This window comes from Ursus americanus, chromosome 12 (assembly GCF_024610735.1).
Source record: "Ursus americanus isolate L20-20 chromosome 12, mUrsAme1.1.p, whole genome shotgun sequence".
NCBI classification, from domain to species: domain Eukaryota; kingdom Metazoa; phylum Chordata; class Mammalia; order Carnivora; family Ursidae; genus Ursus; species Ursus americanus.
The window spans coordinates 2,172,722-2,185,087 of NC_142138.1; the positions used below are offsets into that span (position 1 = coordinate 2,172,722).

The 12,366-nt window shown below is 45.1% G+C and overlaps 1 protein-coding gene across 1 annotated transcript; it reads right to left on the reverse strand.

Annotated features, from left to right (window-relative positions):
* Positions 1-4,171: 4,171 nt before the first annotated feature.
* LOC123793644 (olfactory receptor 2A12-like) lies at positions 4,172-5,152 on the reverse strand. The gene has a single exon (XM_045799466.2). It carries the CDS (start codon positions 5,150-5,152, stop codon positions 4,172-4,174), a length of 981 nt encoding a protein of 326 aa, XP_045655422.2.
* Positions 5,153-12,366: the final 7,214 nt, after the last annotated feature.

Here is a 12,366-nt window from a genome sequence, read left to right on the forward strand (position 1 = left end):
CGCAGACTGTTCTGACTGGCTTTTCTCACTGATTTCAAGGGTCATCCAGTTAGCGTGTACCAACCGTTCATCCCTTTTCATTGCACAGTCGTATTTCATTGTGTGCATAGACCATACTTTATTTACCTATTCAGTCGATGGGCATTTGAGTTGATTCCGCTTTCTGGCTACAACGAATAATGCTGCTAAGAATATTCATGTACTAGTTTCTGTTAAACATGTATGTTTTCATTTCTCTTAGATATATATCTGGGAGTGGAACTAAACTCCATGTTTAACATTTTAAAGAACTGTCATACTATTTTCCAAAACAGCAGTACCATTTTGCATTCTTATCAGCAAAGTGAAAGAGTTCCAATTTTTCCACATCCTCAATATTGTTACTGTAGTTTTTTAAATTATGGTAGGTATGAAGTGGTATGCCATTGTGGTTTGGGTTAAAATATTGTTATAAGCATACACATATCATATGACCCCAGCAATCACATTCCTGGGAATTTATTCTAGGGAATAATAACTTATTATTTTTAACTTTACACAAATATTCATAGCAAATTTAATCATAATAGCCCAAAACTAGAAACAATGCAAATCTGCCTCAACAGGTGAATGGATAAGCTTTGATACCGCCATATGAGGGACTACTACTCAGCAATATAAAGGAACAAACTATTGATACATGCAACAGTCTAGATGGATCTCAAAGGCATCAGGCTGGGTTTTAAAAATAATTAGCTTTAGGGGCACCTGGGTGGCACAGCAGTTAAGCGTCTGCCTTCGGCTCAGGGCGTGATCCTGGCGTGATGGGATCGAGCCCCACATCAGGCTCCTCTGCTATGAGCCTGCTTCTTCCTCTCCCACTCCCCCTGCTTGTGTTCCCTCTCTCGCTGGCTCTCTCTCTCTCTGTCAAATAAATAAATAAAATCTTTTAAAAAAATAATTAGCTTTAAAAAGTTATATACTGCATAATTCCAATTGTGTAACATTTTCAAAATTAAAGTGACAGATCAGTGACCATCAGTGCCAGATTTCTCTGTGGCAGTGGAACAGTTTTGTATCCTTATTGTGGTTACATGAACCTATGAATTTAATAAAATTTCATAAGACCATATATCCCCCAAAATGAGTACAGGTAATAAATGGTGAAATTCTGATAACGTCCATAGTTACTTATTAGCATTGTGCTAGTTAACTGGACATGATAATGTACTAGAGTCATAGATGTCATCATTGTGGGACCGCTGGATAAAGGGTACCCAAGAGCTCAATTTACTATTTTTTGCAACTTCTTGTGAATTGTAAATTATTTCAAAATAAAAAAAATTTTTTAATAGCTCCTATATCCTGGTAGAAACTGAAGCCTAACTATGGGTCACGACACGACTAGACAAACAAAATGGCCCATCATAAACTATGTTATCAGACCCATGAAACCATCAAGTTGGACCCACACAGAAGAATTCTATTCTAGAATGGCAACTCTCTATGCAATCTGATGTCCAGATTGTGGGCTTCGTCGGTATTCACCAAGTCTCCCACGGTTCTTGTTCCTACTTTGCTGCGTCTCCCTCAACCCGCATGTGGAATGCCCTATATCTGGTTAACAGAGGAGGGAAAGGCCTAGTTTAAGGTAGCACTGAGTATGGTAAAGGAAAATTGTTTCCATGGGTAGAATCTTAGACGGTGTAGCTGGCTGTCTGCTCTATAGGGAATGAGAGATGCCCTCGAGTGTGGCTATATAGTATTTCATGGGCAGTTGCTAATGGGATGGAAGGGTGGCCAGAAACTTGGGAAGAAAAAGACTGGAGGATTAATGATGGGGGGTCTAGAGGAGGCCACGTGGATTGCCTCTCCCAGACCCAGAATATGAAGATAATCGTTTGCTACATAAATACGCACAGTGAGCGTCCACTGTGGGGGGCGTCTCTCTAAAATCAGGTGGACCAGGTGACCCTCCCGTAGAGTGGTCAGCCTCTGTCCCTAACCACACGAGTGCTCGCCCTACACAGCAGCCATGGAAGCACGACAGAGACTCTGTGTGGACTCAGCCACATGGGGTCAGCCTCACCAAGGCCATCGCCACTGCTATGTGCCAGACCGCAGCCGCAGAGAAGACGCCGAGCCTTTGATGTGGTACCACTCCCTGCGGAAGCTGCCAGTTACCTGGTAACACATAAATTACATTAGACACGTTCCATCAGGAAGGGGCTGCAGTCGGTCCTTCTGGGGAGAGACACACATTCAGGTTTCCTGCCTGAAGCATCTCTGACAACTCACCGTTAATGGCCTCAGAGTGTGGTGCCCATTGCCACAGTAACCCATGCAGCAGCATCTCCAACTAGGAGACACACTTTACTTCAAAAAAAGTGCGGCAGTCAACTCACTCACAGATTCAGTGGTCTCTCATTGTGCCCAAACTCTCAGAAACTCCTGGGCTTGACAGGACTGTGGAGTTACTGATCTAAGGTTCGATTATCAAGCCATCTGGGAGACGACATTTTGTAAGGCTGTGGCACCGTCAGAATGCAGTTTACCCCTGACACCAGCAGTCACTGCATGGTCCCATCTTCCTCCGAAAGAGAAGGCACAGATCCAGGAGCCAGGAGAGGCAACGGGACTTGTCCCTCTCACCAATATACGAAATAGCTCTCCAGAGAAATTTTTGCTTCCCATCCCTACAACTTTGAATTCGTGCTCGAAGGAGGAATTTGTTCATTAAGGAGGAGATCTATGGTTCGGATGAATTAGAAGCTGAGATTGCCTCCTGGCCACTCTTGCCAAACCATGCGGAGGAGGAATGGTTTCTGCATTTCTTAACTCCTGAATGACGCTGGTGACGCTAATCCCCAGACCACTCCTTGGTTAGCGGGAGTCTAAATCTCCAGAGAGAAGCTGGGCTTGAATCAATAACCCTCGCGCTCAGGTAGTCATGCCCTTGAGTTTGGGCTGAACCTAGCAGTGTGCTTCTCATAATAGCCCAAAAGTGATGGAAAGTCACTTTCAAATTTAGGTGACAAAAGATCCTTGCTCCCTCTTGCTCACAACCTCTCTGAGGAAGCCAATGGCCCGGTGGTGAGCTGCTTCAAGGAAAGGCCCACATGGAAGAAACTGATGAATGTTCTGTACAACTATCGGGAAGAAAATGAGACTCCCAGTCCAAGAGCCAGGAACTAAATCCCGGTGACAATCAAGTGAACTTGGAAGAAGATCTTTCCCCAGTCAAGTGTTAGGATTTCTGCAGCTGGTGCCTTGATTGCAGCCTTGTGATACCCCCTTAATCCAGAGGATCCAGCTCAACCACACTCAAATTCTTAACTCACAGAAACTACAAAAAAATGAATGGTTTAAGCCACAAAAATTGGAGGAAATTTGTTACACAGCGATAGGTAACTAATACAAGGAAACTGTGGGGGATGGTGATGAGAATGATCTTGATTATGGTGATGTTTTCACAAGCATATACATATTTTAAAACTCATTAAACTGTATACTTTAATATCTACAGTTCACTGTGTCAATGTACTTCTAAAGTTGAGAATGCTTTATGAAAGTGTCTGGGTGGGAGATTTTCCCAATTGCTAGGAGATCCTACTTCCCCCTTCGAATGTCACCTCACTGAGACAGAGCTCCTTACTTTAGTGGCATGAGGGCTTATGTGCCCTAAATTCATACTCTTCTAATAATTTTGAAAGAAAAATGACCTGTATTATTTTCCTGAACCTTATTTCATATGATCACCATTGATTTTCTTTAATTATTCTGTCTTCAGAACCTGTCAAATCCCTGGCCGAGCTACAATGGTGTCACTGACCTAGGAGGCTGGAAGTCATCTTACGCCCATTAATTTGAACTTAGTTCATGAACCCAGAGCTCAAGCACTCACGTTCATGTTCATTCAGTGATAGAAAACATGAACATTGATGCCAGTTCTATGGCAGGTCTTGTAAACTGGTGGTACAGAAATGAATCAAATATAAGTGTGCCTTCATGGAGTCCCCATCTGGTGTCTTGATGCTTGAGGGAAACCTACTGCCATAACCTTCTGGGTGTTCTCATATATGATCTTACTGAGTCTAATCCATTAATATATCATATGTGCCCACTGGACATTGGAAAGGATTTGGATGGAGAAGTCATGTAGGCTGTCCATGGTGCCCATGCTTCTGTGACTTCATTCTGCTGCTTTGCCCCAGCCTGTCACTTTAAGGAAAGCCCTCTTCACATCTTTGTTCCTAAGACTATAGATGATGGGGTTGAGAAAGGCAGAGATAACATTGTAGAACAGAGCCAACTTCTTGTCCTCTTCGGGGGAAGACTCAGAGCCAGGTCGCATGTACATAACCATACATGGTATGGAGAACATAGTGACCACAGTGATGTGGGAGGCACAGGTGGAAAAGGCCTTGAGCCGCCCTTGGGCTGAGCGAATCCTCAAGATGGCAGCAAAACTATTGATACAGACAATGATGATGAGGGAGAGTGGGACCGACAGAGGGATGAAGCCCAGGATGAAGTCCACCTGGTCACTGAGAGATGTGTCTGCACAGGCCAACTTTAAGACTGCAGGTACTTCACAGAAGAAGTGGTTGATCTCATTGGGACCACAGTAGGGAAGAGTCATAGCAGAGACAGTGTATATCAGGGCACAGCTGATACCCCAGAATCCACAGAAGGTCACCATTGACCCACAAAGCAAAGGGCTCATGATGACTTTATACCTCAAGGGATGGCAAATGGCCACATACCTGTCATAAGCCATGATTGCAAAAAGCCAAGACTCAGTGATTCCGAGCATCAAGAAGATGTACATCTGAGCCACACACCCAGTGTAGGAGATGGTCTTCTTCTTGCAAACCAGGTGCACCAGCATCTGGGGCACTGTGGTGGTGACATAGCCCATATCCATAACGGATAGGACACTGAGGAAAAAGTACATGGGTGTGTGGAGGCGGGAGTCCATGCGTATCAAACTGATAATGAGTCCATTGCCCAGAAGGGTGATGAGGTAGAGACAGAGGAAGACGCTGAACAGAATACCATTTATCTCTTTGTTACGAGAGAATCCTAAAAGAATAAACTCCATAAGAGAGCTATGGTTTCCCCAGAGCGAGTCTTGCATCCTTCTCCTGGTACAGAGAAAGAATAGAGCCATAATCATTCATAAACTAAAGTCTCCAGATTCAAACCCTGATGCTACTCTTTTATTAGAAATGCCAAATATCAGGGGCACCTGGGTGGCTCAGTCGGTTAAGCGTCTGCCTTTGGCTCAAGTCATGATCCTAGGGTCCTGGGATTGAGCCCTGCAGTGGGGGACGGTGTGGGTCCTGGCTCAGTGGGGAGTCTCCTTCTCCCTCTCCTGCTGCCTCCTCCCCCTGATTACGCTCTGTCTCTGTCTCTCTTTCAAATAAAGAAATTAAATCTTTAAAAAAAAGGAAAACATTTTTAAAAAGTGCCAAATATCAGAGCACCTGGGTGGCTTGGTCAGTTAGGCATCAAACTCTTGGTTTCAGCTCAGGTCATGATTTCAGGGTCTCAAGAGCAAGCCCTGCATTGGGCGCCATGCTCAGCAGGGAGTCTGCTTAAGATTCTCTCTCCCTCTCATTCTGCCCCTTCCCAACCCCCACTCACACACACTCTTTCTCTCTCTAAAATAAATACATAATCTTAAAAAAAAAAAAAAGAAGTGCCAAATATCAGTAACAAAGTAAGAGCATATTAGGACACCCACAAAGCTGGGGACCAAATTTTTTAAAGAATTTTCATTTTATATGAAACAGCATGTTAATATTGTATTACTTAATCCTAGTTTATTCTGAGACCACAGATAATAAATTTCACATTTCAAAATGTAGAACTTGCAAAAGGAGGGTCCAAAACTGTGTCCTGCCCTTCATGAACTCACACAGTTCCTGTAGCTTATAAATGATTTCCAAGTGGTCAAGAAAATAATTGGACATTTGACGATCTAGCATCTGTTGTGAGTTTCATACCAAATGGAGATTTCTGCCCCTCCTTTGAAGCTCTTATCGACATGGGCTTCGGTGGGACTACCTAAATAGCTTGATAGGTACTCTGGAACTTCAGAGACAGAGTTGTTAGATATCTGACACAATCCAGAAAACAACTGTTATTTGGAAATAAATTACACTCCATGAAAAGTCGAAGTTATGTGTTTCCATGGACTCAAGGTGGCTAAAACATGAGACAGAGACAGAAAGAGAAAAGGAAAGGAAAAGAAGGAGGGGACGAGGGAGGGAGGGAAAGAAACTACCATGCTAGGATACTACACTTAATAAATAGGTCCTTAAGAAATGATAGCTGTTTGCTCTCCAAAAAAACCAGATAATTAATTACTAAAAGAATCACAGTAAAAGAAATATTAAAGAGCTTCTTTAAGCTAAAGGAAAATGATCCCTGATGGAAGCGTGCAACGGAGAGAAAAAAATGAACACCAGAAATCTTAAATATGTGTGTAAATATCCTAGAATATTGGTTGTTCAAAGCCACAAAAACAGCAACACATTACTGGAGCTTTAACTAAACACGTAGAAGTTGAATATGTGACAAATATGTCCAAAGAGCAGGGAGAGGAAATGGATGTAAACCGTTGTTAGATTTTGCATTGTCAGGAAGTGGCAATTCGGGTGAGGCTATGCTAAGTCAGAGATACATATTTTAGTCTCAAGATCAGGTGTCAGGACCCTTTTTCTGTAAGGAGTCAGACAATAAATATTTTGGGCTTTGCATGGAGTATAGCGTCCCTGTAGCATTTTCTTTTCGTATTTTTAAACCCCTTTAAAAATGTAAGGCTGGGGTGCCTGGGTGGCACAGCGGTTAAGCGTCTGCCTTCGGCTCAGGGCGTGATCCCGGCGTTATGGGATCGAGCCCCACATCAGGCTCCTCCGCTATGAGCCTGCTTCTTCCTCTCCCACTCCCCCTGCTTGTGTTCCCTCTCTCACTGGCTGTCTCTATCTCTGTGGAATAAATAAATAAAATCTTTAAAAAAAAATAAAAAAATAAAAATGTAAGGTTTTCCAATCCCTGATCTAGAATAACAAAAGAATAATTTTTTAAAAATAGTAAAACTCACAATACAGTACAGAATATAAGGGGATAATTAAAAGGTTTTGATTAATTTGAAAAAAGGCAGGAACAGTGGAATGAAGGAACAAAGAACACTTGGAACAAACAGGAAACAAGTAGTAAGAGGAGAGACTCAAAAACAATTACAACAGCAGCAACATTAAATGTGTATTACTAAGCAAGCCCACTGCAAGCCAAAGATTATCAGACAGGATTTTTAAAAACCAGCAGCAATGACAGTATTCCATAAGGAAAGGAATTATCTTTAAATACCAGAGAAGAGGATGTCTGGGTGGTTTAGTCCATTAAGCGTCAGACTCTTGGTTTCTGCTTAGGTCATGATCTCGGGTTTTGAGATCAAGCCCCAGCTCTGCACTGGGTGTGGAGTCTGCTTGGGATTCTCTTTCTCCTTCTCCCTCTGCCTTTCCCCACCCCTCTCCCTCTCTAAAAAAGAAAAAAAACAGAGAAGAACAGGAAGCACAATTTTTAGATTATCGAGACAATACCAGTCAACTTAGGACTGTCTTGCCCCTCATCTCATCTCTAGTGGCTGAAGCCACTAGGAATTGGGATGAGGAACTAACAAAATAAAGGGTGAAGAAACATACCATACCTCCTCCTTTTGATGGCAGGCAGCTGGCTACAGCAAGCCCGACTCAGTTTGAAGAATTACGGAAGGCGTCCTGCAGGAGGTAAGAGTCAAGCTGGTCTTTGAAGAGTGGGTAGATGCGAACTAACCACAGGCAAGTGCGGAAAAGGATATGGCGGGTGGAGAGAATCACCTGCGTGAAGTCATGAAACATGAGCTAGCCAGAGAGTGATGGGAGATGGGGTAGAGAGGTAGGCAAGGGCAGACCACAGAGGACCTATCACGCCCAGCGAAAGGGGCTAACGAGGGTGGATTTTATAGGGAGGAAGATAAAGATCCACCAAGTGGGCACGACACCCTGCTTATATCTGGAAACAGTCACATTGGGGGCAGTGCGGAGCCTGCCGTGATTCAGGGAGCAAAGGATGAGAGTGGGAGTGACTGTTGACACGAAAGGTCGGTATTAGACAAGAGTCTTTAGGAGGTAGGATCTACGGAAGTAGGTAAGTGATTCGGGGGTGGTGAGAAAGAAAGATGGGTCAAGGATGAGTCCCAGCTTTGCGTAAACGGATGAGTGATGGTGCCATTCACTGAGGTAGGGAGCATGGGAGTGGGAGGTCTGGGAAGCAGGTGAGGAGGACACATGGTGAGTCTAGTTTTGGACCCAGGGAACTGTGGGACTCCCAGTATCAGTTGGGCTGACAGTTGTTGCTGAAGAGAAAACTCTGGGGACAGGAATCTGAGTGTCCTCAGCACTTCTATGGGAACTGAAGCCATCGGAAGAGATGAGATCACCTGGGGAGAGCGTGTAGAGAGCATGAGGACAGCAGACAGAAGAACTCTGAAAAGCCACAGCATTTAGGGGCTGGCTTCAAGGAGAGAATCCAGAGAAGATGGTATCGAGGGGCCAAAGATGGATGACGTGTGACACAGAAACCCAAGGACAGACCAGGTCTGCAAGGAGAGGGTAGTCTTTTTGGCCAAATATGCATAGGTATCAAGTGAGACAAGAACCAAAAGTGTCTGAAACTAGCCCGTCTTCTGGCTTAAGTACATCTCCATATTTGCGTCTCTTGCTCAGACTGTCCCCTGGCATTCCTTGGGTCCAACTGCCTACTTGAACTCTGCCCACGGATATTTACTAGGCTCCTCAAACTTCGCATGTCCCAAACTGACCTCCGAATTTTCACTACACGCTCTAGCACTTGAGTCTCATCTCCCATTACAATCTGCCTGGCTCACTTCACAAAAACCACACTATCCTTTCTAGTCCAACAACCGCCAACTAGACTTTCACCTAAAGACCTTTGCCACGACATCCAGTACTTATGCTCTCCGCTGCCGGATCTCTTTCGGGTGAGTTCTTTAACTTCCTTCGCATCTCTGCCCAACTGTCGCTCATCAGAGAACTCCCTCACCATCCTGTCTGAAATGCAGCCATCCTTCACTGGCTCCTTAGTCAGCTTTACTTTTCTTTATAGTACTTCTCACGTCTCAAAACACTTGTCTACTTATCTGATGATTGTCTGTTGCCCCCAGGTAGGTTGTAAGAGCAGAGACTTTCTTCTGTTCGCTAATATATCTCCAGCGTCAATCATGCGCCAAGCACTTCGTAGGAACTCAATTAATATTCATTAAACTGTTAAAGCAGGGATGCCAGTCTTCGACTCCATTCTAGAAGACATGTTGGTAGAATAAATAGAGGTGATTGATGCCTGTCCTCTCCAGTGGGACAAATCCCAAGTGCCATTTGGAATGTAGAATTTACACCTGTGACCCATGCCTTAAGGAGACGTGTGGACAAGTTGTGGTTTGTGGGAAGATATATTGTGACGGTGGAGAAATAAATCTAAGCAACTGATGATGCTTTCCCTGCAGAAATTTAAGTTAGCGAGGATGTGAAAGTCTGTCTACAGAAGTATCTCAAGGGCTGTATTAAGGAAGATGGATAAGAATCCTCTGCATAGTCCCAAATTTAGAATTAGTATAAATTTTACCAGGATGCCAAGCTTCAGACTGACTAGAGAATGTCAGAGATGTTCATAGACAGAAAGGACTGTCCTGAGAAGAAATGAGCCCCTGTTTTTGTTGAGAGGTTCAGGCTCAATCTAGCTGACCCTATGTCAGAGACACAGAGGGCTCAACCTAGCCTAAGAGAGACGGGGAGAGGGAGGGCTGCTGAGGTCCATTCTGCCTGGAAGAGTTAAGGACTTTCCCATCTTCTGTGTCTTCTTTATTACCTAACTTACCTTTTCCCTGGTGCCTAATACCTGGAGCATTGTAGCAGCCTCTCACTGTGACTCCCATCCCCCAGGGAACTCACTCAGTCCTACAACATTTTCTAGGAGCAATCTACATAAAAGGTCATTTTCACCATGGCCCTTGTCTGCCCATTCTACCAGTGCAGAATGTATGTGGGAAAGAGCACTGGGTGCACAGAGGAGAAACAGAGGGAATGCGAAGGGGAGAAGCACACTCAGCCCCACACTTTCTGGCAACTGTGACAGGGAGCATCGCTGAACTATACGTATCTTGGCAGGAGGCATTTGTCTTGCTCCCCCATCCATAAGAGATTTTTAGAGCAGCTCCCAAGGTGGTCCCCCAAATCGCTGCCTCCCCTGAGATCTCCCTGCAGCACCCCCTCCTTCTCTCCCATATCCTAGTGCTGTCCTATCAACCTTCTTCAACTCCCAGCTGCATCCCTTGTCTTGCCCACCTCCAAGGGTCCCCCTGATTAGGACAGGGGCATGGAAGAGCCCAGATGCCTCAGCCTCCCCAGCAGCAGCCCCTCCTTCTCTTTGTCCTCATTGGCAACGGGAAGCCAGGTGTCTTAAGGGAGATGTGCACAGTAAGGCAGATAAAGACAAAGAGGGAGGAGAAAGGTGGATGGAGAGCAGGTCAGAGAGTTGGGGAAGAACAGCTGGACAAAGGAAAGGACAGAGCAAGGAGCACGGGCACGAAGGAACTTGCAGACATCAGATTTGTAGGCAGTAGAGAGAACCAGGGCAGGCAAAGGAGGGATGACTCAGAGGAGAAGACACCCAAGCCACGGGCCACTGTCCCCACTCCCACCACTCTTTACCTGTTGTCGGGTTCTGTGTGAGGGATGGGTCAGAGGTCTGAGGAGCTCTCCTTTGAAACTGCTCCTGGGGACCCCGGTTCCCAGGAGGACAGATCCGATGACTTCCAGTGAGCTCCCTGTGCCTTTGAATACCCCAGGAACTGAGCATCACGTCTGAACTCCAACACCTTGGACTCAAGGCTGGGTACAGAGAACAGTGAGACCCCCTGACCCGAGCCCTGACTGCTCCCCAGAGGTCCATGTCCTCCCAGGCTGCATATTTTCTCTGGGCTAGCACCAGAATGCGTGGGCTGGATCCCTGGCTTCACAGTTCCCAGCTGTGACTTTGGGCAAGTTTCAGAAACCTTTCCAGGCCTCCAGGCCTTTTATCAGTAAACTAGAGCCTGCTCCTTAGGGAAGATCGTGGGGAAGATAAAATGAGTCAGCAAATATAAAGCTCTTAAGACTGTGCCTGGTGTATAGTAAGTCATCTGTACATTTATTATTCTCCCTCACTTGTACCTTATGAAGATCCTCTCCTCTTATGTCTTCAAGTCCACCCTACATTTCAGGTCCACCTCCCTCAGGAAGGCAGCCATGACTACTTGACCCTGTCTGCCCTCCTGTTACGCTCACTCTCCGTTGTTGTTCTTGGGAGTCCTGTGTGCCCAGTGAGGGCTCTGAGGAGGGAATGAAGGCGCAGAGGTGTGAAGGGTCCGTCTACTACTGGGATTCAGTTTCCACATGTGGAACTTCAATACCACACTCTTACACGAGCAATAGGTCAGAGGAGAACTCACAGGGGAAATCACAGGGGAAAGAAGACCTTTAACGTGAATGAACACAAAAACACAACGTGCCAAAATTCATAGAATGCAAAAATCAGTGCTTATTTAAAAATAAGAAAGATCTCAAATGACCTCATTCACCTTGAGAAACTAGAAGCCGTTGATTGAACAAGAAGAGAACTAGCTCGGCTATGTGACCACTTTCCAACGCAAGCGTGTTACCAGAACATCACATGGTCACCCTTCAGTCTATACAATGTTTATTTGTCGATCATACCTCCATAAAGTTGGGAGAAAAGAAGTGTTAGCTTTTAGTAAATGTTTTTCTGCAACCATGCAGAGGGTCATACATTTTGTCTTCTTTATTCCTTTAAGGCATCTTCTGGTTGACTTATCCAGTTCTCCAAAATTGTCAAAATTATTACAATAAAATTGTTAAGAATACATCTTTATGGTGTGTTTTGATTTTTGCAGATTTAAGGGGACTAGCATTGAAGAGAGAATCAGAGGGGACTTTCACTTACTTGTACTGTTTCAATGTTTATAATGACTGTACTAATGGTCACTTGTCTAACTAGAGAAAAATAATAGGAAGTTACAAGTAGCCCCAAAAGCACTGGGGGGGTTTCTGCTGTAATTGGGCCATCACTGTCAGCTTCAAGGCTCCTAATGGCGCTGATCTTCGGTGACTGGCTTACCGTCAAGGCTAGTCCAAGGCGGAGAGAAACTTCTCGGGCAGCGCGAGCCGGCTGACTCCAGCGCCCGCCTTGGGACTGCGCGCGTGGCTCCCCAAGCGTCACCGGCCCCAGACTGAGCTGCGGAGAATTCCCCGGCGGCTCTGCACG

Excerpts from the sequence above, each read along its gene's own strand:
- LOC123793644 (XM_045799466.2), bottom strand. The coding sequence starts at position 5,152 with ATGGCTCTATTCTTTCTCTGTACCAGGAGAAGGATGCAAGACTCGCTC.